Below are 26,831 nucleotides of genomic sequence, written 5' to 3'. Positions count from 1 at the left end.
GAAGATATGGTTTTAGAGGATACATGCCCCGCCCCCTTTAATCTCCAACAACATTCACCATGAAGATATGGTTTTAGAGGATACATGCCCCGCCCCCTTTAATCTCCAACAACATTCACCATGAAGATATGGTTTTAGAGGATACATGCCCCGCCCCCTTTAATCTCCAACAACATTCACCATTCATTCAAGTTTAACAAGTGCAACACCTTTTTGTTAGTGTATATTGTTTATATTTGAACTCCTCTCAGCCCCAGAACCTCTCTGCCTGACACAGCAGAAGTCTGTACAGAGAATAAATATCCTGTCCACATACTGTTCTTACAGACACCTTGACATAGGGACGCTTCGCTGCTCAGTCTAGTTAAACACTACGTATTTGCATGGCGGTGCATTCCATTGATTGTAGCATTGACCGCATAGTCTCCCGGTTGTCTGCTCTTGTACAAGGAAGAGTATTTATCTCCCTCCACATAAGACTAGGACATTCCCCTTGAAACGCATGCAGGGTTGAACAACTAAAAGGTTGTTTAAAGAGCAAAGTTACAGTTCCCCATCATTATCTCATGTCAACTTGACACAGTGGAGAGCAAAGTTACAGTTCCCCATCATTATCTCATGTCAACATGACACAGTGGAGAGCAAAGTTACAGTTCCCCATCATTATCTCATGTCAACTTGACACAGTGGAGAGCAAAGTTACAGTTCCCCATCATTATCTCATGTCAACTTGACACAGTGGAGAGCAAAGTTACAGTTCCCCATCATTATCACATGTCAAGCTTGACACAGTGGAGAGCAACGTTACAATTCCCCATCATTATCTCATATCAAGCTTGACACAGTGGAGAGCAAAGTTACAATTCCCCATCATTATCTCATATCAAGCTTGACACAGTGGAGAGCAAAGTTACAGTTCCCCATCATTATCTCATGTCAACTTGACACAGTGGAGAGCAAAGTTACAGTTCCCCATCATTATCTCATGTCAACTTGACACAGTGGAGAGCAAAGTTACAGTTCCCCATCATTATCTCATGTCAACTTGACACAGTGGAGAGCAAAGTTACAGTTCCCCATCATTATCTCATGTCAACTTGACACAGTGGAGAGCAAAGTTACAGTTCCCCATCATTATCTCATGTCAACTTGACACAGTGGAGAGCAAAGTTACAGTTCCCCATCATTATCTCATGTCAACTTGACACAGTGGAGAGCAAAGTTACAGTTCCCCATCATTATCTCATGTCAACTTGACACAGTGGAGAGCAAAGTTACAGTTCCCCATCATTATCTCATGTCAACTTGACACAGTGGAGAGCAAAGCCAAGAACCCTTTGGATCATTTTCATGACGGTACTATAGAAACAGTCAGATCTTCAGAACTAGCAGCCTAATGAGGACATGGGATCTTTGAATTAACAATGGTCTTTTTTTTCTTCCTCTTCATGTGATTTATTTGGCAAAATGTACTTTTTTTTGTTACTGTAAATGCTGCACTTTACATATGCACCAATAGAGGGCAGACTCCGGCAGTATCAGTGGCTGGCATTGGTTCACAGTCAGTCCCATCTCTCTGGAGATGAAGCAGATTTTATATGTAAATCTAACTGATTTGTCAAAGATCTGAGCAGATGTTTTAAATGTTATTTGGATGCAAACTGTCACTTTAAAAATTTAAGATCACTACATTTTAAACTATGTAGGTTTGGTCTTCAGGGGAAGTAGTAGGAAGGTTGGTTTGAGGTTAAAGGTTAAAGGCTGACCCCTGGAATTAAGTGTCTGTGCCGCTGTAGAGAGACCGGTGCTTTTTTAAAGGTGTTATCATTTTGTTGATTTTCTTTCTTTTATGGCTTCTGTGGAAATGTATTGTTTATGAGCCATTTTTTGTTGATGATGCTGAAATTATAAATCATATCTGACTGGGGTGAACTTTAATATATGTTGTTGGTTTTGACATTGTGTGTGTTTCAATGTGTTAATTGGTTTGGTGAACACTCAGTGACATGTACACATTTACTGTAATTGAATGAAAGGAGAGACTAACACTGACTTATTTAATTACGTTTCACCATTTATCAATAAGTTAACATTACACACATAAAGAAGTGAATACAGTAATACAGTCAAACCACAATAGATCATTTATAAGGTAAAGTATCATTCCCCCTTTTTAGTGGCACTGCAGCGAATTTGGGCAGTAGCGGGACCCACTACTCACACTGATGGGCCCCCATGATATCAGTGAACAGCCAATCATCTTCCAGGGGCGGGGTCAGAACCTGATGTGGATGAGGGGTGTGAACTGGGGCCGGGAAGGATCTGGCCACTCCCTCATAGGGAATACAATTTTGATTTATATCATCATTCACCAATGAGAAGGTACCATCTTGTTGGGGATAAGACCTCTGAAGGATGTTGGGGTCTGGGAAGTCACAATGGTAGCCTACAGAGGTGGACAGTTGGTTTGGGTTAATATTTAAACAGGTGAACTGCCTATCTGTACCTTGTCTTCCCACAGCGCTCTCCAACATACACTGTGAGCTGTCCTGGCCACTAATGAAGTCTCTTATGGCTGTTACTGGATCGATAGAACATCCGTATCCAGATCCGTATTCATACTGCCCTCCATCACAGTCAATCCGCTCCATCTCAGATCTACCGTCACTCCTGCTGCTGCTGATGTGGAGCATCAACTTCTCTATGAAACTTTCGGATTGGTTCAGATACATGATGTCATCAACGTGCGCCTTATCACCTAGGCTCCTCTCATCACCAGGATACCCCCAGATGGTCTCTAGATGGGCCAGCGGATCCCCATCATTCTGTGGTTCAACCTCTGAGTCCCACAGGCTCAACATGTCCATTGTCTGGCTCTCCACTGTGTCACTGTCTGACATATTGTTTTGGGACTGGAAGCAAGCGGAGTTGTCTGCGACCGTTGGGACCCCAAAGTCACAGGAATCTAGGGACAGAGGGGAGAGTCCGGGAGAGAGGGGTGTTGGGTTGAAAGTTGAAGTATCCAAGTTTAGAGGTAGGGCCCTCTGGTTTTGAGTTGGGGCTGTGATATTTGAATTTGAGTCGTGTCTGAGTTGTGTTTCATATTTCTCTCTAATGCTGTCTATCCAGCTATAAAGGCTCTCCTCTGAAGTGACATCACAACTGAAGGGTTCTGTGTGAAAGTGTTCCTCCTCTTGTTCTAAGACAATGGTTTTCTCTGATGTTATGGATGATCTATAGTCAGTTGGATTTTCTGTTCTGCCCCACTGTTTATGAGTCATTTGGTATGTTCCTTTACTTGGAGTGTTGCTGTTGGACTGATCCATTTGGAGATGTTTGGGGTTGAGTCTCCTCCATTGGGCTCCAGGGTCTTTCTGTTCTGTTGCAAGGGCTTCAGTTTCATGTGAACAAAGGGAAAGGTCTGCTTCTGCACTTACAGGAGCTGGAGGGGAGTCTGAGTCAACATGGGGGTTCATTCGGAGGGAGGAGAAAGGACAAAAGGTGAAGATAAGTATAAACATCAGAGGAGCCCAGTTTGCTTAATTTATGCATCAAGTCACCTGGATAATTAAAGAGAGAATACCTTCTTTAGAGGTGCTGTTAGATTGGTCAGTGGTTATTGGCTGTCGTGATGGGGAAGGTGTGTCGCTATTCGTTACCTCCGTTGAGAAGAGGACAGACACAAGCTGGGGATTGGCTGCCTCTATCTCTGCAAACTTCCTGTTTGAGAGAAGGGGCAGTATAACATTTCAGTTTAAGGCATCTTATAATGGCACTCACTCTCACCAGAAACACATACGGTACACACACACCTCTGGATCATGTTGTGTAGGAAGCGCCGGTGGTTGACTTGACGTTTGGATGGCCTGTTCTTCCTTGGTCTCTGGAGTGTCCGCATCATGTGGCCTGCTGCTGATGTCACAAAGGTAAAGAGGTCGCGACCCCAGGGAACACCTCGCTCCACCCTGGGTTCAAAGGTCACAGAGTTGGATGGACGCATGGCTGGAAGGAGGAGAAGGGAAGAGACGAGTAACAGGTCTGGGGTATTAATCGGGGATGTGGTGAGAGAGAAGGATGAGGTGGGAGGGGTAACAGAGGTATCAACATTAGGAGAGGGGGATAAGGTCAAATATGAGTTTCCCTAAGTCCAAAGACATTTCTTGTGAGCTTCCCACCATATGGGAGCATATACCACTAGAAGTGGCAGCAGATATGACTTGTAACAGAACCATTGAAATGTGGGAAACTCGTAGTGTAATCTTGAAGGCCAATCTACAATGTCTAAATTAGAATTATTCACTTTCACATTTTCAGTGGAACACCGCAATGCAACAACAACAAAAATGTCAACCTGCATTAGACATGAAATCTGTTGCCACAGTTGTGAAACTACAACTTCACTGAGTCTTAAAATGAACCAACAGGACCTACCGAAACAAAACCCACACAAGTGGGCTGGGCTGTAACGTATTAGGGTATCCCATAATTGTTCAGATATTACATTGGTTTAAAACAATAACCAAAACCCTCTAATAATTGGTCCAGCTGACCATTTTCAGGGAAAATTATGTCCAAGGTGTAATTGGAATGATTAAATAATGGTCATTTAGTAGACAGAATAACGGTCCATGCAGGAATCAAACCCATAACATTAGGGATGCCAGCATCATGCTCCAACAAGCTGGACCATCAAAACCATAAAATTAAACAAAAACTATTCTACAATATAGAACAATACAAAGAAAACTCACCTTGGCACTGCTGTGGCTATCTCTAGCTCTGTAGACTGACTCCCAATAATGTGTCAGAAAGAGAGGTTGAGGTTCAGATGGAGAGAGAGGTGGGGTTTCGTGGTTGATTATGTGTCTCAATGAGTCAATGCTGAACGTCACACATCAATCCCCTGCTCTGAGACAGAGCAGCCCGACAAATGAAGAGTGGCTGAGGAAGTGAGGGATGAGACACAGAGACAAGAAAGAGGGCAATTATCTGAGAAGTCAACTGCTTGTAGAAGCGTAGGCGCACATCTCCATTGTGAGGAACACTAAAGGCAGCTTGTTAACTACTGAAAGACACAACGCACCAGTTGAGGTACTTAACAAGCTGTTCATTATCACATTTTCTGAGCTCAGAGCTGAGGTGGTTGCTAATGGCACATTGCCCTTTAGGTTCTGTAGAGGTCTGCCCTAGCACTCTATTTTACATATCTATGGCAGCACAGCGAATGAATAGACTATCCTCACCGCATACCTGAATAACAGGTAGTGTGTGTGTGTGTTATTTCAAATAGGAAAATCTATAGGCCTCCATCCCAAAGTGGGAGCGGAAATGATTGTCACCATCTTATTCCATGTAATTGGGAGTTTGGGGTGAACTATTCCTTTAAATATATACACTGTGCTTATCATTGTAAATTCAACTTACCACATGTAACCAAAGGAGGGAAGTGTGGTTTCAGGAGTGGCATCTATTTTTAGTGCAGCCACATGCGTGAGACCAGGGTCTACTCTGCCTTTGAGAAACGGCATGTTGTTGGTATAGATTTGCTGACTTGTACTGTGGACCATTACTTTGGTAAGTGACATCACCCATAACCTTTTCCAGCAGTAAAGAGTAGGAGTGTGGATCTTTGTTGTCACCAGCAGTAAAGAGTAGGAGTGTGGATCTTTGTTGTCACCAGCAGTAAAGAGTAGGAGTGTGGATCTTTGTTGTCACCAGCAGTAAAGAGTAGGACTGTGGATCTTTGTTGTCACCAGCAGTAAAGAGTAGGACTGTGGATCTTTGTTGTCACCAGCAGTAAAGAGTAGGACTGTGGATCTTTGTTGTCACCAGCAGTAAAGAGTAGGACTGTGGATCTTTGTTGTCACCAGCAGTAAAGAGTAGGAGTGTGGATCTTTGTTGTCACCAGCAGTAAAGAGTAGGACTGTGGATCTTTGTTGTCACTATTGGCAGTTTTGCAGCAAGTAGCCACATACACATGGCTGTGGCAAAGAATGGGAATGTGTTGAGAAACGTAATACCATTCTCCCACCAAAGTCAGTTATAAACACTCACGATCTGAGCGCATCAGTCAAATGTCCTGCATTTAATAGGCTAGTACAGTAGGCTACTTTAGTAGCATAGTGGTAGTAGCACTGTAGTTTTACCGGATTTAGTTTGATTGGCGGTATTGTACCAGTATGGCAACTCTTGCTATTGATCAGATCTGTCTAATTCATGTTCTAAACACTACATTCTGTATCCCTCTAGCTCTTTTCCTCCATGTATCCATTCACTCTCCCTCCTGCTTCCCCCATCTGTGCTTTTCTCACATGCTTTCATTGCAAATGAAGGCTACTAGGTAAAGCCTTATCACACTCCTTCTGACAGAACTTTGACCAGCCAAGCAGACCTGCCTGACCTCTGAGAACCTGCCTCTTATTGGCTGAGAATTCCATTGACCCACCCTTCCGTGTCCTCCAGCAGCAAGCACTGTGAATCTTGTGCCTCTGCCACTGCTGTGTTCCAAGCGGTGGATGAGACAGCTAAGTTGTAAGGTAAGTTGTCTCTCTCTTTGCCTAAAGCAAGGAGTCAGAGCTCAATTTGACAAGGCAAAACAACAAGGTTATTTTGTTTAATTTATCTATCATAGCCCACTGGCTTTGAGGATTGGGTGGGACCTTAGAAAATATGGTGTAATGGAATCAAAAGTCCACTTTTATCCAAAATAAAATTATCATTGAATCTAGCTTGTGATGCTGATAGCCTATAAGTAAGTGAAATATAATTCAGTTAGTCATAAGGAATGTTTTCTTTCTTATTCCATAATGTTAACACTTTGTTTCTCCCCTGAATTCACCAGTAACCATGAGTCGAGCCTGGGCCTTGTTTAAGGCCCACCCCTACATCAGCAATGTGGTTGGATACACAACCCTGTTCGCATCCGCGGACCTCATACAGCAAAGCATGCATGGAGGGAAACAGAGTGGAGGATTAAACACAGACAAGAGAACACACACCATCCATGACTCAGAGGGGGCCAAGTTTAACATGGAGGGAACCAATATTTCCACTGGTACTAAAAGTGTCACAACATGGGCTGATATTGACTGGTCCCAGACTGCTCGAGTGGCCTTTGTTGGGTTCTGTTTCCATGCCAATTTCAACTACCATTGGCTGAAGGGGCTGGAGAGGATGTTGCCAGGGGGAGGGGCCAAAAGGGTGTCAGGGAAGGTAGTGCTGGATCAACTGGTTGCTGCCCCCGCTACTATCAGTGCCTTCTTCATAGGTGTGTGTGTGTGTGTGTGTGTGTGTGTGTGTGTGTGTGTGTGTGTGTGTGTGTGTGTGTGTGTGTGTGTGTGTGTGTGTGTGTGTGTGTGTGTGTGTGTGTGTGTGTGTGTGTGTGTGTGTGTGTGTGTGTGTGTGTGTGTGTGTGTGCGTGTCTGAGGATTAAGTTTCACACATCCCCAAGTGCTACATGTGCATGCGTGTGTGTGTGTATCTGTTGGTGTGATATAACTTTCAATGTGTAAGACTTAAACATTGTTCTATAATATAAGTTACTCTTTTTAAGGTCTTAGTGTATTAGAAAACAAAGAGGACCCATTGGAAAACTGGAGGGAGAAATTCTGGACTTCATACAAGGTAAGGATGCAGAGCATGAATTAGTTGCTGAAGGAAGAGAGGAAAGTCTAGGTCACCACATCCACATTAATGGTCTCTCTGTCTCCCTCTCTTTTGTTGTGTATGACAGACTGGAGTGGTGTACTGGTCAACAATGCAGGTAGAAGCAATAACAACACATTATATGCATACACACACACACACACTGATCTCTCTCTCTCCCCCTCTCTCTCTCTCTCTCTCTCTCTCTCTCTCTCTCTCCCTCTCTCTCTCTCTCTCTCTCTCTCTCTCTCTCTCTCTCTCTCTCTCTCTCTCTCTCTCTCTCTCTCTCTCTCAGGCATTGAATTTCTCCCTGGTTCCCCCAGTTGCTCGTACAGTGTTTGTGGGTGGCATCACGCTGGTGTGGACAGTATTCCTGTGCCATTTCAGACAGCAGAAAGATGATACACAAACCAAACCCCCCTCTCACTGATATGGATGCCATTGGATGAATTGTGACAATTATTTAATTGAATAGCTTTTATGTGCTGCACGCTTATAACTTGATTAAAGTAGTTATTTTAAAGAATGTGTTTTTCATCTTTGATCGATGGCCTAGCAGTTAAGAGCGTTGGGCCACTAACTGGAGGGTCACTGGTTCGAATCCCCGAGCCTACTAGGTGATACACCTGTTGATGTGCCCTTGAGCAAGGCACTTAACCCTATTTGCTCCTGTAAGTCCCTCTGGATGAGAGCATCTGCTAAATGAAAGCAAAATATATATATATATTTACACAGTTGAAGTCGGAGCAAAATACATTTAAAGTTTTTCACAGTTCCTGACATTTAATAAGAGTAAAAATTATCTGTCTTAGGTCAGTAAGGATCACCACTTTATTTTAAGAATGTGAAATGTCAGAATAATAGTAGAGATAATAATTTATTTCAGCTTTTATTTCTTTCATCACATTCCCAGTGATTCAGAAGTTTACAAACTCAATTAGTATTTGGTAGCGTTGCCTTTAAATTGTTTAACTTGGGTCAAACGTTTTGTGTAGCCTTCCACAAGCTTCCCACAATAAGTTGGTGAATTTTGGCCCATTCCTCCTGACAGAGCTGGTGTAACTGAGTCAGGTTTGTAGGCCTCCTTGCTCGCACATGCTTTTTCAGTTCTGCCCACAAAGGTTCTATAGGATCGAGGTCAGGGCTTTGTAATGGCCACTCCAATACCTTGACTTTGTTGTCCTTAAGCCATTTTACCACAACTTTGGAAGTATGCTTGGGGTCATTGTCCATTTGGAAGACTCATTTGCGACCAAGCTTTAACTTCCCAACTGATGTCTTAAGATGTTGCTTCAATATATCCACATAATTTTCCATCCTCATGATGCCATCTATTTTTTGAAGTGCACCACACCCTCCTGCAGCAAAGCACCCCCACAACATGATGCTGCCACCCCCGTGCTTCACAGTTTGGATGGTGTTCTTCGGCTTGCAAGCCTCCCCCTTTTTCCTCCAAACATAAAGATGGTCATTATGGCCAAACAGTTCCATTTTTGTTTCATCAGACCAGAGGACATTTCTCCAAAAAGTACGATGTTTGTCCCCACGTGCAGTTGCAAACCGTAGTTTAGCTTTTTTATTGTGGTCTTGGAGCAGTGGCTTCTTACTTGCTGAGCGGCATTTCAGGTTATGTCGATATAGGACTTTTACAGTTGATATAGATACTTTTGTACCTGTTTCCTCCAGCATCTTCACAAGGTCCTTTGCTGTTGTTGTGGGATTGATTTGCACTTTTCGCACCAAAGTACTTTCATATCTAGGAGACAGAACGCGTCTCCTTCCTCAGCAGAAATACATCCACAGGAACACCTCCAATTGACTCAAATTATGTAAATTAGCCTATCAGAACCTTCTAAAGCCATGTCATAGTTTTCTGGAATTTTCCAAACTGTTTAGGCACAGTCAACTTATTAAACTTCTGACCCACTGGAATTGTGAGACAGTGAATTATAAGTGAAATAATGTGTCTGTAAATTGTTGGAAATATTACTTGTGTCATGCCCAAAGTAGATGTCCTAACCGACTTGCCAAAACTATAGTTTGTTAACAAGAAATTTGTGGAGTGGTTGAAAAATGAGTTTTAATGACTCCAACCTAAGTCAAATCAAATCAAAGTTTATTTGTCACATGCGCCGAATACAACAGTGAAATGCTTACTTACAGGCTCTAACTAATGTTGCGTGGAAAAAAGGTGTGTGTGTGTGTGTGTGTGTGTGTGTGTGTGTGTGTGTGTGTGTGTGTGTGTGTGTGTGTGTGTGTGTGTGTGTGTGTGTGTGTGTGTGTGTGTGTGTGTGTGTGTGTGTGTGTGTGTGTGTGTGTGTGTGTGTGTGTGTGTAGGTAAGTAAAGAAATAAAATAACAGTAAAAAGACATTTGAAAAAAGATTAGCAAGGATATATACAGACACCTGTTAGTCAGGCTTATTGAGGTAGTATGTACATGTAGGTATCGTTAAAGTGACTATGCATATATGATGAACAGAGAGTAGCAGAAGCGTAAAAAGAGGGGATGGTGGGTGATGGGACACAATGCAGATAGTCCGGTTAGCCAATGTGCAGGAGCACTGGTTGGTCGGGCCAATTGAGGTAGGATGTACATGAATGTATAGTTAAAGTGACTATGCATATAAGATAAACAGAGAGTAGCAGCAGCGTAAAAGAGGGGTTGGGGGGAGGCACACAATGCAAATAGTCCGGGTAACCATTTGGTTACCTGTTCAGGAGTCTTATGGCTTGGGGGTATAAACTGTTGAGAAGCCTTTTGGACCTAGACTTGGCACTCTGGTACCGCTTGCCATGCGGTAGTAGAGAGAACAGTCTATGACTGTTTGGCTGGGGTCTTTGACAATTTTTAGGGCTTTCCTCTGACACCGCCTGGTCTAGAGGTCCTGGGTGGCAGGCAGCTTTGCCCCAGTGATGTACAGGGCCATACGCACTACCCTCTGTAGTGCCTTGCGGTCGGAGGCCGAGCAATTGCCGTACCAGGCAGTGATGCAACCGGTCAGGATGCTCTCGATGTTGCAGCTGTGGAACCTTTTGAGGATCTCAGGACCCATGCCAAAACTTTTCAGTTTCCTGAGGGGGAATAGGCTTTGTCCGTGCCCTCTTCAGGACTGTCTTGGTGTGTTTGGACTAATCTAGTTTGTTGTTGATGTGGACACCAAGGAATTTGAAGCTCTCAACCTGCTCCACTACAGCCCCGTCGATGAGAATGGGGGCGTACTCAGTCCTCCTTTTCCTGTAGTCCACAATCATCTCCTTAGTCTTGGTTATGTTGAGGGATAGGTTGTTATTCTGGCAGCACCCGGCCAGGTCTCTGACCTCCTCCCTATAGACTGTCTCGACGTTGTCGGTGATCAGGCCTACCACTGTTGTGTCGTCAGCAAACGTAATGATGGTGTTGAGTCGTGCCTGGCCATGCAGTCGTGGGTGAACAGGGAGTACAGGAGGGAACTGAGCACGCATTCCTGGGGAACTCCAGTGTTGAGGATCAGCGTGGCAGATGTGTTGCTACCTACCCTCGCCACCTGGGGGCGGCCTGTCAGGAAGTCCAGGATCCAGTTGCAGAGGGAGGTGTTTAGTCCCAGGATCCTTAGCTTGGTGATGAGCTTTGAGGGTACTATGGTGTTGAACGCTGAGCTGTAGTCAATGAAAAGCATTCTCACATAGGTGTTCCTTTTGTCCAGGTGGGAAAGGGCAGTGTGGAGTGCAATAGAGATTGCATCATCTGTGGATCTGTTTGGGCGGTTTCTGGGATAAAGGTGTTGATGTGAGTGTATGTAAACTTCCGACTTCAACTGTTTATATATAGATATATATATATGTATGTTTATTTTTACTATTTTCTACATTGTAGAATAAAAGTCAAGACCTCAAAACTATGAATAACACATACGGAATCATGTAGTAATCAAAAAATGTTGAAAAATCCAAATAGATTTTAGATTTTAGATTCTTCAAAGTAGCAGACCAAAGGACAAATTTCCATGAGACTTGCTTGTGCTCGTGTTTCTTGCTTAAACAAGTCTCTTCTTATTATTGGTGTCCTTTAGTAGTGGTTTCTTTGCAGCAAATCGATCATGAAGGGCTGATTCACTTAGTGTCCTCTGAACAGTTGATGTTGAGATGGGTCTGTTACTTGAACTCTGTGAAGCATTTATTTGGGCTGCAATCTGAAGTTCAAATAATCGTCTGCAGCAAATAATTGTCTGCAGCAGAGGTAACTCTGCATCTTCCTTTCCTGTGGTGGTCCTCATGAGAACCAGTTTCATCATAGTTTATGGTTTTTGCGACTGCACTTGAAGAAACTTTAAAAGTTCTTGAAATTTTCCACATTTACTGACCTTCATGTCTTAAAGTAATGATTGACTGTCATTTCTCTTTGCTTATTTGAGCTGTTCTTGTCATAATTTGGACTTGGTCTTTTACCAAATAGGGCTATCTTCTGTAAACCACCCCTACCTTATCACAACACAACTGATTGGCTCAATGGCATTAAGAAGGACAGAAATTCCAGAAATGAACTTTTAACATAGTTAAATAAAGGTTAAATAAATAAAAACAAGGCACACCTGTTCATTTAAATGCATTCCAGGTGACTACCTCATGAAGCTGGTTGAGAGAATGCCAAGCGTGTGCAAAGCTGTCATCAAGGAAAAGTTGGCTACTTTGAAGAATCTCAAATATAAAATGTATTTAGATTTTTTTTCAACACTTTTTTGGCTACTACATGATTCCACGTGTGTTTTTCATAGTTGTGATGTTTTCACTATTTTTCTACAATGTATAAAATAGTAAAAATAAAGAAAAACCCTTGAATGAGTAGGTGTGTCCAAACTTTTGACTGGTACTGTATATATGAGAAATGTATTTTTGTTTCTCAAAGCTGGAGCTATGATTTCTGACACAAAACATACTTATTTAAATATTTTATAAAGTAAAAAAAAATTAAGAGCCTGAGAAATTACAAGAAGAGAAGTGAGTTCACTTTTCTGTTTGGTTAAGAAAATTGATTATTAATTGTATGTAAATCACATGATAAAATATAATAGACTGTATTTTGAAATTTAATTTGTTTTCCACATAGTGTATTTATTGGTTAGAAAGTTACTTCACACTAGCCTATACACAAATGATGAATGGATCAAATTAATTAACGAATAGAATCATATAAAATATAATTATAATGACTTTTTGACGACTTGATGATCACACAGGAAGTAATAGCAGAACAGCCAACGAAAACGCGTGTGACCTCTGCAATCGCAGAGAAGTCTTTATCGCGAGACAGCGACTCTTCCTTTTCCCTTTCCACTCTGAGTCCAAGATGGTAGGTACAGTTTATGAAAACATCGTTAACTGACTTGATAATCTGAGTCCATCCTCACTTTTACAGTAGCACAACTCAACCATTTCCATGTATCTAGTAGCCTTGATGTATTTGGTTTGAATTCCGGATGGTATTGACATACTATTTGGCGTTTTAACGATACGGTTCAGTCCTTCACTACCGGTGGTTAGCGTCACAGTAGTTGACTTGCTACCGGGTATTCTCACTAATTCCCGAAAGACAGCGTGTAACTTAGACACAAGATATTGAAATACTGGTACTGCTTTTCGAGAAATGTCGGTAACTTTTGTATCTTCGTTTTGAGACTTCTCCAAAATAGATTGTATCGGCTACCTGACTAGGTAGATGGCCCTAATTGAAAACGTGCCATTTGACCAGTGTTTGTGAACTATGCTGTTTATCGTTACTTCGCTGGATCGCTAGTTAGCCGCTGTGTATGAGACTAACGTTATGCTTCACGGTATGCTGCCAAATTCAAGTTGGGTATGAATGATTTGGGTGCTGTTTAGGTATGAGTTACACTGTAACGTTAGTAGACGTGATCGATCGTTTGAGGTCTAGCCATGAAGCATAGGGTTCAGAAAACATGCAAAGGTACATTTTCATGACACAGTGATCAGCAATGTCATTAATACTGTGTAACTAATAATTCTGTTTTTAATTGATCGGCGCGTGAATGGCAAGTTCTCATGTATTTACCTGCACCATCTATTCACAGGGAGTTGACATCCGACACAACAAGGACCGTAAGGTGCACAGAAAGGAGCCCAAGAGTCAGGATATCTACCTGAGGCTCCTGGTCAAGGTAAGTGTCGCAACCTTTATACATTAAGGCATTGCCATGTAAACAAGTAGTTGATTTCCCATCTTGATTTCCCATCTTGATGTTAGACCTTTTTTGGTTAATTGTAAAATCTATGCAGCACATAGCTCAGAGTAACCCTAGTTAACATTTTACATTGAGTAGTCAATACCTTCTACTTAATAAATGTTTATGTTCTCGTCCCCACAGCTGTACAGATTCCTGGCCCGTCGCTCCACTGCTCCCTTCAACAAAGTGGTCCTCAGGAGGCTCTTCATGAGCAGGACCCACAGGCCTCCGATATCGGTGTCTCGAATGGTGAGTTACATCAATCCGTCCCTTTGCTGTGTTTTTAACCTGCTACAGAATCAAATTGCTACAATCAACTCAATTGAATGGCAGTCAAGTTCACAGATTCAAAGACCTAGAGGGCAACAGTACAAGTGGGAGGACAACTTCAGCTGGTACTCCTGCTTATGCTTGTTGCGCTACAATGCTTTGTTGTTGTTTTTTTACACTTCCTTGCTCAAACATTCTAGTTATGATTCTCTTTTGACCGTTGACTCTTATGTCATGGTTAATTTCCCTTCTGATGATTTAGTACCTTTTCAGTGAGCTGAAGATCTTTCCACCTCTTACGTGGCTTCTTGAACATGTCCCAGTTGGGGTGGCAGGTAGCCTAGTAATTTAAGAGCATTGGGCCATTAACCGAAAAGTCGCTGGTTCCAAGCCCACTAGGTGAAAAGTCTGTCATGCACTTATTTCTCCTCTAAGTGTCTCTGAATAACAGCATATGCTAAATGAATTAAATCTAATGGCCCAGTTTCCCAAATGCATCTTAAGACCCAAAACCGTCGTTACTATACAATTGGACTTGAAACTGCTCGTTATTTACAGTGTCTGTTGTTGGATGCTTTTTTTTTGCTCATCTGCGTCACTTTATACAGATCTCCGCTGAACATGGAATCTAGATGTTTCTGACTGCAGATAACTTCAGAACAAAGTTGACTACAAATACAAAGTTGCAAATGTCTTTATTGTTACAAATGAGCAAAGGATTTTTAAAATTCTTGCAATGGAAACCGAGATGACCGCATTAAAACGGGCTAAGGGGGATATAAGTGGAATCACTGAGTGGTCATGACTTCAAAACCAACTTAAACGCTGATGATATCATACTAACACTGTCAAATCCCAGCTGTACGATACCAAGGGCAATACAGCTCATTAGGGATGATGTTAACCTGGTTCCACTAGTGGAACCCCTCGCCAACAGCCAATGAAATTGCAGGGCGCCAAATACAAATCAACAGAACTCTCATAAATCCAATTTCTCAAACATACAAGTATTAGGCACCATTTTAAAGATAAAATTCCCGTTAGTCCAGCCACAGTGTCTGGTTTCAATGCTTTAAAGAGAAAGCTCCATAAACGATTGTTAGGTCACCACCAAGTCACAGAAACACCCAGCCATTTTTTCCAGCCAAATAGGAGTCACAAAAAGCACAAATAGAGATTAAATTAATCACTAACCTTTGATCTTCATCAGATGACACTCATAGGACTTCATGTTACACAATACATGTATGTTTTGTTCGGTGCTCAGAGCCCAAAAACAACCAAAAGAAATATCCGCTATGTTGCGCAGTCAACATTAGTCGGGAATGGCATTATAAATATTCACTTACCTTTGATCTTCATCAGAATGCACTCTCAGGAATCCCAGTTCCACAATAAATGTTTGATTTGTTCGATAAAGTTCATAGTTTGTCCAAATAGCTTCTTTTGTTCAGGCGTTTGGTAAACAAATCCAAACGCGCGTTCAAGTCCAGCCGAACGTCGGACGACAGGTTAAAAAAAGTTAGTTTACAGGTCGTAGAAACTTGTCAATCTTTAGGATGTTTTTATCATAAATTATCATAAATGTTCAATAATGTTCCAACCGGAGAATTCCATTGTCTGTAGAAAAGCAATGGAACGAGAGCTACCTCGTGTGAATGCACGTGACTGAGATCGAGGCTGCTGCCAGACCTCTGACTCAATCAGCTCTCATTCGCCCCCCCCCTCACAATAGAAGCCTGAAACAACGTTCTAAAGACTGTTGACATCTAGTGGAAGCCTTAGGAAGTGCAAAATGGCCCATATCCCACTGTATTCGATAGGGGCTGAGTTCAAAATCTACAAACCTCAAGAGTTCCCACTTCCTGTTTGGATTTCTTCTCAGGTTTTTGCCTGCCATATGAGTTCTGTTATACTCACAAACATCATTCAAACAGTTTTAGAAACTTCAGTGTTTTCTATCCAATACTAATAACAATATGCATATATTAGCATCTGGGACTGCGTAGGAGGCAGTTTACTCAGGGCATGCTTTTCATCCAAAAGTGAAAATGCTGCTCCCCTTCAATTCCCTCGGTACTGGTTTAAAGAGATGTGTAGTGCTGCTGCTCCAGTTTCAACTGTTCTGCCTTATTATTATTTGACCATGCTGGTCATTTATGAACATTTGAACATCTTGGTCATTTTCTGTTATAATCTCTACCCGGCACAGCCAGAAGAGGACTGGCCACCCCACATAGCCCGGTTCCTCTCTAGGTTTCTTCCTAGGTTTTGGCCTTTCTAGGGAGTTTTTCCTAGCCACCGTGCTTTTACACCTGCATTGTTTGCTGTTTGGGGTTTTAGGCTGGGTTTCTGTACAGCACTTTGAGATATCAGCTGATGTACGAAGGGCTATATAAATAAATTTGATTTGATTTTGATTTGTAGTTTATTTCCTGGCTTATTGTGGAAAGATAAGAAACCAATAATTAACCATAAACTGTCCATGTCAAGAAGCAAGTGTGGATTAGCTGTTCCTGTTTATTTGTATTACTTGTCTTGTGACAGTAATTTGATCTCTATATCATCATTATGGTATTACCCCAAGTGCTACTGTAAGATAACCCACTTGAGTTTTCATGTGACGTGGCAAAGATATTTCATAAAGGTTATCTATGAAGCATCCCTCATTTCCAATATGGAACAACCTACAGGGAGAAAGACATCGGCTAATATTACCTGGCTATGCCAAACATCAGTCAGGTGGGGCAAGTCGTAAGGGATGGTGATGTCAAACCATTTTAAAGCGTTGATAGCAGAGTTTGGCTTGGGCATTTCTACCTTATTTGCAACTCAAATCAATAATCGAATTCCTCATGGTGTTGATGTGGGATCTAAAAGTGATGGACAACAAACTAAGGTGTGTTACTAATGGGAAAGGAACGGTTTCCACCTTATACAAGCTGGTTGGTCTCTCCTCCCCAAACAGCAACATCCCTACTCCGTCACATTGGGAACAGGACTTGTGTGTATCTCTCACCGCAGTAGAGTGGGATACGATATGGAACAACTGTAACATGCAGACCAGACACGTCGTGTGCGTTCCAAATAAATTTAGAAATCCATGTTATTAAATTATTGCACCCACTGCTCGTGCGCGCCAACGAGCATCTACGATGCCAAAGGCTAACATAGAACTCCTTTCTATTTCTGACGCAGATCGCACTGAAACTACATGTTTAATGCTTTTCGACCTGTCCCCAAATTAATGTCATTGGTTCAGTTTCTTTTGCTATATTTACCTGCGTGTCGTGATCGTATTTGGTTTAGGGGGACAAAATAAATGTATGCACGATGGCGCACATGCGCAGCCGGTTTGGGTTCCGTGTCGGGTATAAAATGATTCCAATGGTCTTACATAGGCTTATATTACACCTCATAGGTTTTTAAAAAATGGATCAAAGCCTTTCAGAATTGTGTTGGCATGGCTGCGGTGAGGTTGGTACAAAAATGTATATTTTATGGAAATGTCCAGTTGTCAAAAGATTTTGGACTGCGGTAGATATGTTGTCTGTCCTTTAGTGTGACTGCTAGGAAGTAGGGTGGACAATATCCAACCTAGAACCACGCAACATATCACTGTACTGGCCTTCCTATCAGTCAAACCAACAATACTTCTGAATTGGAGAGTAGAGGCCGACCGATTATGATTTTTCAGCGCCGATACCAATTATTGGAGGACAAAAAAAGCTGCTACTGATTAATCGGCCAATTTTTAAAATGTATTTGTAATAATGACCATTACAACAATGCTGAATGAACACTTATTTTAACTTAATATAATACATCAATAAAATCAATTTAGCCTCAAATAAATAATGAAACATGTTCAATTTGGTTTAAATAATGCAAAAACAAAGTGGTGGAGAAGATAAAGTGCAATATGTGCCATGTATACTTTTTTTTAAAGCTAACGTTTAAGTTCCTTGCTCAACATGAGAACATATGAAAGTTGGTGGTTCCTTTTAACATAAGACTTCAATATTCCAAGGTAAGATGTTTTAGGTTGTAGTTAATATAGTATTTATAGGACTATTTCTCTCTATACCAATGATGACATCTTATTTGGTGCATTAGTATTTGGTTAGCATTAGACAAAACTGTCTAAATATTTGTAGTCAAGTGGTAATATCCCACTAGGATCTGATCTGTCGTCCGTATGATTTGAATGGAGAAAGTTGATCTGAAAGCTGCGCTGCCTTTCTTTTGTTTCGATCAGTATTGAGGCAGCTCCAACCATGCACTTTGCAAACGTTCTCTCAGCGTGGTGTTTTTGGGAAACTCTTGTTACATATTCGCCAGTTTGTAGGAACGATGCATCAATTAACCCTTGTTAGCCCAATTTCCATTGCTATCGGGAAACCGGGACAATGTCCTTCCAGATTTATTGATATGAATACACAGCTAAGTGAAAGCATCTTAGTATTTATCTTTACTGTGTTGCGGTTGTCCCTCTTCTGAACTATTTGCCGTCCTCTTCAGATCCGTAAGATGAAACTGCCTGGTCGTGAGAACAGAACCGCAGTTGTCGTGGGAACCGTCACTGATGATGTCAGAATTCAGGATATCCCCAAGCTAAAGGTAAAGGTTGTTTTAACTTACTAGATGCCTGTTTGGGTCAGGCTTTTGCTCTAGCACTAACATCTGGTTTAACCTGGGGTGTATTTATTGCGGAAAATGTTTAAGAGCCAAATGGAAGCAAAACTAGCGTTTTTATTGGACAAGTCAGGTAGGTCCCTTCCCATTCTCTTTGCTTCCATTTTAAGAAATGTTTTGCAACAATCGGCGGAGTAAATACACCCCTGACTATTTTGACCTGGTGTTGGGCTACAACAAAAGCCTTCCCACCCTGTAACTGGGTAGCTCTTCCGCACTAGGGTTAGACTACTTCACTGAAAATGAATTAAGTACTAACATGAGTTGCTAAACGTGTTCTGTTCTCCCTTCCCTTAGGTGTGCGCTCTGAAGGTGACTGACGGTGCTCGCCGCAGGATCCTGAAGGCCGGAGGCCAGGTCATGACCTTTGACCAGCTGGCTCTGGCTGCCCCCAAAGGACAGGGCACCGTGCTGCTGTCAGGTAAGAACACTGCTAGTTTAACAATGTTCAAGTTTAAAGTTATGCTGGGAATATTCTGTTGTACCTTTGCTCTACAGTCCTGTTACTGTTATCACCGCCACAGTCAGATTATTTCTAAACCATGCTTATTTCTACAATTTCTCTTAAATCTAACCTTAACTATACTGCTAACCTAAATCTGCCTAAATTAAGGCTAAAAAGTTAATTTTGTGTTAATTTATTTTTACATCATAGGCAATTTTGGCTTTGTGGCTATTGAGTAGTGACAGTCCTGTTACTCTGATCTGAAACTCACTTGTTTTCCTTTCAGGACCCCGCAAGGGCAGAGAGGTGTACAGGCATTTTGGAAAAGCCTGTGGAACCCCCCACAGCCACACCAAGTGAGTATTGTACCCCTTTCATGAGATTGCTGCTCTTCTAGGGTTTCATTCAATATCTATCAATTTTGAGAATGTTTTCCAAATTGTTTGACAAGTTCGTTCCAGTTTGGTTTTCACTGAAAATCACCAATGTTTTTAAACGGAGGACACTTTCTGAATATTGAGAACTTCGAAAAGATGTTTTGTTAGTACGGGGGCTTGTTGTGGAGAGCCCTACTTTAGAATGAGGATATTAGGTGTGCATTGTGTAGAGAAGGACAAACATAAACAGTTTCTCTTATTATGTAGAAACAATTGTCAGTTTGTCTGCAGTGTTCTAATCTATATGTTGCACCTGACTGAATTAGCCCCTGAGCCCAGTGTTAAAAAACGGCAATCGGATTGAATTGTTAGAATTTAGTATTTCAAAACTGGTAAATGAGATTTGGATCCTCTGTATAGGGATTTGGATTTTGTAATCCAATCTGACCTTTAATCAGGATAATTTGTTTTTGCATTTTTCAAAACTCAAAAGGCAGTGATTAGGGTTGTATTAGATGGTGATCATCCTGATCCCACTGGAAGGGTGGGTTTATAAAGGTGAAAGGCACTACAACCAAGATATGTCAATATAACTAAGGTGAGGAGGTTTAAAATACTCTTACATCTGAATTAATTTGACTGCAGTATAGGTACTGAATGTGGCAATTTGTTTGTATTGAGAAGTGTCAAATACAGGTATGATTTCAAAATAGGTCATCCACGTGAATCATGTAGATCTGAACTAAATTTGGTCCTTCTATTATGTTGGATTAATTCATATTTTCATTTCGCTTGTAAGAGCACAGGCCAGTCTGATTAGGCTTTGCGGTTATGTAGACTGAGTGACACTACCATAAAGGAGAAAGTCACGCGTGCGACTTTACATTGTTGAAAATCACGAGTAACAAAAATGTTGTCGTGTTTTTGGGCCCTCGCCAGTTTGCGTCCCTGCAAGTAAATGCATGTACCTTTTTGATTCCATGTTTAATCGTCACCTACAGGGGTTGCAGGTGTAATTGCAGGATACAGTTAAAATCTTACGGTACAAGTAGCACAAATCTTATATAAATACAAATGGCACTATATACATTAGTTTACTCCTCTCAGGTTCCCTCTGACAGTTTAGTGGTAGTGCCATAACCTGTCCAGTAGATGGCGAGGAATAGGTAGGCCTGTTCAAAGCACTGAACATCTGGATTCAGTGATCTTGAAGTTGTGGCGTCTTGAGCAGAATGATCCATCTGATTTATTTTCTATTCATTTTTCAAAAATGTCCAGATTGATCTTGAATTGCAAAACGGTGGATTCCAGAATCCGGATCATTCTGATCCAAATAATACATTTATTGGTGTAGAGAAATTTGTTGGGACTTAATGTTTATTTACGAAATATTAAAGCTGTATACACCTGGGTTCCACTAGATTCACTTTCTCCAACCCAGTTATATCATATCAGTGATTACTTCAAGGAACGGAGAAGGAAAAATGCATAATTTAAATACTTTAGGCCTAGCTGTATTTTGCTAGTTTTGTCCCCAGACTTGCTTTGTTTTACATTGAGTTGGACAATGCACATAATCAACATTAATGCAAATGTGCCAGATTTGCATTATCTGCAGAATCTAGGAAGTTGTTTGAAACACTTATAAACACTGAATTAATGGCATATCTCTTCTCTCCCTCAGGCCCTACATTCGCTCCAAGGGCAGGAAGTTTGAACGTGCTCGTGGGCGCAGATCCAGCCGTGGATACAAGGCCTAAAGTCTTTTTTTGTTTTCCATGGAATCTGATACAAATAAAGATAGCAATACAAAATGAATCAATGTCTGTCCTTTTTTTTTTAGCTTTGTTGCGCATGCGTAGTACTTCACTAGGTAGACATTTTCTTGTGTAAACCTGATGGACAACTTGAATCAAGCTACTGTTACTATTCACTCCTAGACCGTTTTATAACATGTAGTACTATTAATAATTGTTTTTCAATGTCTTGTGTAATATTTTTATTTAGATAGGTGATGAGTGCATTGGAAGCATGGACAGTCTAGCCTAGACCGTATTGACTAGACTGATTGAGTCCAGTCTTGTCCTCAGTAACTTTCAGTCGATCATGACACTATCTGTGGCCTCCACAATGCGGTGCACTGGCGCAGTTAACTATTGGAGAATGTCGGTAGGTCCAGAATGTCTTTCCTTATCAGGATTGGACTTCCTCCCCGCCGCTCAAACTATCCAGTCCTCCGGTGTTTCATACACGCTTCCTGGAGGATAACCACAGGCGTCCTACGGAACAAGCAAGCCGGGGAGGTAGAATGAGGTAATTACGAGTTTAAGTCTATACAGTTAATATTCCCACGGTTATTATTTTACCAATTGAGTATTAAATAGGTACGTTACCTCCTAGCTAGCCAGCATATTGTTGCTAGCTGACGTTCGTGAAATGACATTGTTTAGCTAGCTAATGACAAAATAATGGCTAGCGCCTCGCTGCTAACGTTAGATATTGTGGCTAGACCGAGTTTTTAGCCAGGATAAACAACCAGTTGCGTTTATAACGTTCTAGCTAGCCAATACATCATTTTCAGCAGCATTGTTGGCTAGCATGCTATCCACTACTGTAACAAGTTGGGATATCTCATATTGTCTAGCTTGCTGCTAACCCCAATTGAACGTTAACTGCTTTGTATACTGTATTCCCTGGCGATGACCACTGTAGCGACCATTCAACACACCATGGGTAACTATAACATTTTGAAACGTCCGAAGTAGCTAACTAGCTTGTAAGAGTCACACACAGACTGCTGAGCAATGATCAATATTCCTAACTAACGTTAACTAGCTAACTGTAGTTAACGCTTGTCATTTGCTAACTTTAGATCGCTACGAAACTAGTAGCTCGATGGCTTCATTCTAAGCCAACGTTATTTGTCAGTCGCTCTATCATACTAGCTAGCCACTTGAGAAAGGATCACACATTTCTAAACAATGTTGTATGCAAGACTGCCAAATGGATCCAGAATGTTCCGAGCACGGTCATAGTAAAACCAAATTAGAGCGACGATACCCGCTACCCTGCAAATGCACCAAGGTACCCGCACGAGCAAATGCATGTTTCTTTAATCAGAGTCTGCATATCTGCCAAGTTTTGATTGTGTCAGCACCTTAGATAAAGGTAATCGACTGAACGTAACAGTTAATACTTCAAGGGAAGCCTCTTATGGGTCCGTTTTATATAGCCTATGATGGCTGAATCTGAATGATAGACACTTTCCTCGAATTAAAGTTTTCCAGGTTACATGTTAACCAGCACATTGTGTTTTCAGTCCATAGTATTTCACTAGTAACGATGTAAAGAAGCAATTGGTGATGACTGAGTAAACTATATTTGAAGGTCGCTACAAATTATGCCTACCGAAACCAGTCCTGGGCAAGAATCTGTCTAGTAGGCTAATCCATCAATGAATCATACTTCCACTGGTTACAAATTGTAAAAGAGAGTAAGACTCAAGACTGTCTGGACAAACGCCATCTGTCAATGTGTCCACCAAACTCTGTTAATTTCATTAGGCATATGTGGTAATTAACCAGTTCATTTACCCAAATTAGGTTGTCACATCAGTGAGCACAGATGTCAGGAACGTGTGATTTCTAAATCAGCGTGGTTTAGCCATCATGGCATGACTTCAAGGAATCCTGGACATGGGGATAATGCATGCACACAGATTGCCTAATCCAGTTTGAACCACAATCTCTCACGAGTTTGCTGCCCTGCTTTCACTTCTGCAACTGGCCAAAGAGTCACTCACCTTTTGGAACAATATAAAACTGTATCGACTGTGAAACACTCATACGCACCACTCTAAACTTAGAAGCAGGACATGTGGAAAGGACATGGTGAGGGAGCCTGTCTTAGTCACTCGCCTGGACTGTTGGAAAAGTTTATTTGAAAGTCATTTCCTCGTTTTCTACTGTTCTATTGTTTTCATAATGGCTGCCTTACAAGGTGCTACTGCACATGTTTTTGTCAACGAAACATTAAGGTACTTTTGGGTAGAGTGCCATTGATACTAGAGCAGGGACGATAAACAGATTTTTTAAATTGAACCTTTATTTAACCAGGTAGGCAAGTTGAGAACGAGTTCTAATTTGCAATTACAACCTGGCCAAGATAAAGCAAAGCAGTTCGACACATACAACAACACAGAGCTACACATGGAATAAACAAACATACAGTCAACAATACAGTAGACAAATCTATATACAGCATGTGCAAATGAGGTAGGATAAGGGAGGAAAGGCAATAAATAAACCATGGTGGCAAATTAATTACAATATAGCAATTAAACACTGGAATGATAGGATGTACAGAAGATTAATGTGCAAGTTGAGCTACTGGGGTGCAAAGGAGCAAGATAAATAAATAAATACAGTATGGGGATGAGGTAGATTGGATGGGCTATTTACAGATGAGTTATGTACAGGTGCAGTGATCTGTGAGCTGCTCTGTCAGCTGGTGCTTAAAGCTAGTGAGTGAGGTAAGAGTCTCCAGCTTCAGAGATTTTTGCAGTTCATTTCAGCCATTGGCAGCAGAGAACTGGAAGGAGAGGCGGCCAAAGTAGGAATTGGCTTTGGGGGTGACCAGTGAGATATACCCGCTGGAGCGCGTGCTATGGGTGGGTGCTGCTATGGTGACCAGTGAGCTGAGATAAGGCCCCCGACTTTCCCTAGCAGAGACTTGTAGATGACCAGGAGCCAGTGGATTTGGCGACGAGTATGAAGCGAGGGCCAGCCAACGAGAGTGTACAGGTTGCAGTGGTGGGTAGTATATGGGACTTTGGTGACAAAACGGATGGCACTGTGATAGACTGCATCCAATTTGTTGAGTAGAGTGTTGGAGGCTATTTTATAGATGACATCGCCAAAGTCGAGGATCGGTAGGATAGTCAGTTTTATGGGGGTATGTTTGGCAGCATGAGTGAAGGATGCTTTGTGAAATAGGAAGCTGATTCTAGATTTAATTTTGGATTGGAGATGCTTAATGTGAGTCTGGACGGAGAGTTTAAAGTGTAAACAGACACCTAGGTATTTGTAGTTGTCCGCATATTCTAAGTCAGAACTGTCCAGGGTAGTGAGGCTGGACGGGCAGGCAGGTGTGGGCAGCGATCGGTTGAAGAGCATGCATTTAGTTTTACTTGCATTTAAGAGCAGTTGGAGGCCACGGAAGGAGAGTTGTATGGCATTGAAGCTGGAGGTTAGTTAACACAGTGTCCAACGAAGGGCCAGAGGTATACAGAATGGTGGCGTCTGCATTGAGCTGGATCAAAGAATCACCAGCAGAAGAGAGTCGGGCTGAGAATTGAATCCTGTGGCACCCCCATAGAGACTGCCAGAGGTCTGGACAACAGGCCCTCCGACTTGACACACTAAACTCTATCGGAGAAGTAGTTGGTGAACCAAGCGAGGCAATCATTTGAGAAACCAAGGCTGTTGAGTCTGCCAATAAGAATGTTGTGACTGACAGAGCTGAAAGCCTTAGCCAGGTCAATGAATACGGCTGCACAGTAATGTCTCTTATGGATGGCGGTTATGATATCGTTTAGGACCTTGAGCGTGGCTGAGGTGCACCCATGACCAGCTCTGAAACCAGATTAAATAGCGGAGAAGTACGGTGAGATTCGAAATGTTCGGTCATCTGTTTGTTAACTTGGCTTTCAAAAACCTTAGAAAGGCAGGGTAGAATAGATATAGGTCTGTAGCAGTTTGGGTCTAGTGTCTCCCGATTTGAAGAGGGGGATGACTGCGGCAGCTTTCCAATCTATAGGGATCTCAGATGATACGAAAGTGGAAGGAGGTTGAACAGGCTAGTAATAGGGGTTGCAACAGATCATTTTAGAGAGGGTCCAGACAGTCTAGCCCAGCTGATTTGTAGGGGTCCAGATTCTGCAGCTGTTTCAGAACATCAGCTATCTGGGTTTGGGTGAAGGAAAAGAGGTGGAGGTTTGGACGAGTTGCTGTGGGGAGCGCAGGGCTGTTGACCGGGGTAGGGGTAGCCAGGTGGAAAGCATAGCCAGCCGTATCATCTGAGATCCCCATAGATTGGAAAGCTGCCGCAGTCATCCCCCTCTTCAAATCGGGAGACACTAGACCCAAACTGCTACAGACCTATATCTATTCTACCCTGCCTTTCTAGAAAAATGCTTGTAGAAATGATCAATTATTGTGGATTTATTGGTAGTGACAGTGTTTCCTAGCCGCAGTGCAGTGGGCAGCTGGGAGGAGGTGCTCTTATTCTCCATTGACTTTACAGTGTGCCATAACTTTTTTGAGTTAGTTCTACAGGATGCAAATTTCTGTTTGAAAAAGATAGCCTTAGCTTTCCTAACTGCCTGTGTATATTGGTTCCTAACTTCCATGAAAAGTTGCATATCACGGAGGCTATTCGATGCTAATGCAAAACGCCACAGGATGTTTTTGTGCTAGTCAAGGGCAGACAGGTCTGGAGTGAACCAAGGGCTATATCTATTCCTAGTTCTACATTTTTGAATGGAGCATACTTATTTAAGATGGTGAGGAAGGCACTTTTAAAGAATAACCTGGCATCCTCTGCTGACGGGATGAGGTCAATGTCATTCCAGGATGATTAGAAAGGCCTGTTCACTGAAGTGTTTTAGGGAGAGGTTGTCAGTGATGAGGGGTGGTCGTTTGACTGCAGACCCATTGCGGATGCAGGCAATGAGGCAGTGATCAATGAGATCTTGGTTGAAAAGAGCGGAGGTGTATTTGGAGTTAGTTAGGATGATATCTATGAGGGTGCCCGTGTTTACAGATTTGGGGTTGTACCTGGTAGGTTCATTGATAATTTGTGTGAGATTGAGGGCATCAAGCTTAGATTGTAGGATGGCCGGGGTGTTAACGTCTTATGGTATAGGGGATGCTTGCGTTCCTCTTGGCCAAAAGCCAGGGGAAATGCAGTGCGGCAAATTCAAATAAAATTATATAAAAATCTAACTTTCATTAAATCACACATGTAAGATACTAAATTAAAGCTACACTCGTTGTGAATCCAGCCAAAATGTCTGATTTTTAAAATGCTTTTCAGCGAAAGCATAAAAAGCTATCTGATGATAGCACAACGGTAAACAAAGAGTAGCATATTTCAACCCTGCAGGCGCTACACAAAACACA

The 26,831-nt window shown here is 41.9% G+C and overlaps 4 protein-coding genes across 5 annotated transcripts in view; 3 read left to right on the top strand and 1 right to left on the bottom strand.

Moving 5' to 3' along the window:
* Positions 1–1,938: 1,938 nt before the first annotated feature.
* Positions 1,939–4,948, bottom strand: LOC123998173. The gene is made up of 4 exons (XM_046303171.1): positions 4,752–4,948; positions 3,813–4,002; positions 3,584–3,720; positions 1,939–3,454 (listed from the first exon to the last, which is right to left on the bottom strand). The coding sequence occupies exons 2-4, from the start codon at positions 3,998–4,000 to the stop codon at positions 2,214–2,216; spliced, it is 1,566 nt and encodes a 521-aa protein (XP_046159127.1). The 5' UTR covers positions 4,001–4,002; positions 4,752–4,948; the 3' UTR covers positions 1,939–2,213.
* Positions 4,126–8,159, top strand: LOC123998174 (mpv17-like protein). Of its 2 annotated transcripts, none has more exons than XM_046303172.1 (6): positions 4,126–5,574; positions 6,370–6,536; positions 6,842–7,267; positions 7,553–7,623; positions 7,733–7,762; positions 7,940–8,159. In XM_046303172.1, the coding sequence occupies exons 3-6, from the start codon at positions 6,847–6,849 to the stop codon at positions 8,072–8,074; spliced, it is 657 nt and encodes a 218-aa protein (XP_046159128.1). In that variant the 5' UTR covers positions 4,126–5,574; positions 6,370–6,536; positions 6,842–6,846; the 3' UTR covers positions 8,075–8,159. The 2 variants fall into 2 exon arrangements, with proteins under 2 accessions (XP_046159128.1, XP_046159129.1); XM_046303173.1 differs by having other exon boundaries at positions 5,545–5,574; positions 6,250–6,536.
* Positions 8,160–12,898: 4,739 nt separating this feature from the next.
* rpl18 (ribosomal protein L18) lies at positions 12,899–21,468 on the top strand. Its single transcript, XM_046303169.1, has 7 exons — positions 12,899–12,971; positions 13,711–13,797; positions 14,005–14,112; positions 18,655–18,753; positions 19,126–19,249; positions 19,560–19,629; positions 21,335–21,468. The coding sequence occupies exons 1-7, from the start codon at positions 12,969–12,971 to the stop codon at positions 21,408–21,410; spliced, it is 567 nt and encodes a 188-aa protein (XP_046159125.1). The 5' UTR covers positions 12,899–12,968; the 3' UTR covers positions 21,411–21,468.
* A 94-nt stretch (positions 21,469–21,562) lies between these two features.
* LOC123998172 (sphingosine kinase 2-like) overlaps positions 21,563–26,831 on the top strand; it is a 29,627-nt gene continuing 24,358 nt past the window's right edge. The window contains 1 exon segment of the mRNA XM_046303170.1: positions 21,563–21,963. The gene's annotated coding sequence lies outside the window, so the exon portion shown is untranslated.

Source organism: Oncorhynchus gorbuscha, linkage group LG15 (assembly GCF_021184085.1).
Source record: "Oncorhynchus gorbuscha isolate QuinsamMale2020 ecotype Even-year linkage group LG15, OgorEven_v1.0, whole genome shotgun sequence".
NCBI lineage: Eukaryota > Metazoa > Chordata > Actinopteri > Salmoniformes > Salmonidae > Oncorhynchus > Oncorhynchus gorbuscha.
Note: the sequence above shows the minus strand (reverse complement) of the source record. Positions and strands in the feature narration are given on the sequence as shown.

Coding starts and splice junctions, on each gene's coding strand:
- rpl18 (XM_046303169.1), top strand. Junction 13,798..14,004: donor ACCTGAGGCTCCTGGTCAAG/GTAAGTGTCGCA, acceptor TCGTCCCCACAG/CTGTACAGATTCCTGGCCCG. Junction 14,113..18,654: donor CGATATCGGTGTCTCGAATG/GTGAGTTACATC, acceptor CGTCCTCTTCAG/ATCCGTAAGATGAAACTGCC.
- LOC123998173 (XM_046303171.1), bottom strand. CDS start 4,000: ATGCGTCCATCCAACTCTGTGACCTTTGAACCCAGGGTGGAGCGAGGT. Junction 3,721..3,812: donor CTACACAACATGATCCAGAG/GTGTGTGTGTAC, acceptor TCTCTCAAACAG/GAAGTTTGCAGAGATAGAGG. Junction 3,455..3,583: donor TAACAGCACCTCTAAAGAAG/GTATTCTCTCTT, acceptor ATGTTGACTCAG/ACTCCCCTCCAGCTCCTGTA.
- LOC123998174 (XM_046303172.1), top strand. CDS start 6,847: ATGAGTCGAGCCTGGGCCTTGTTTAAGGCCCACCCCTACATCAGCAAT. Junction 7,268..7,552: donor TATCAGTGCCTTCTTCATAG/GTGTGTGTGTGT, acceptor ACTCTTTTTAAG/GTCTTAGTGTATTAGAAAAC. Junction 7,624..7,732: donor AATTCTGGACTTCATACAAG/GTAAGGATGCAG, acceptor TGTGTATGACAG/ACTGGAGTGGTGTACTGGTC.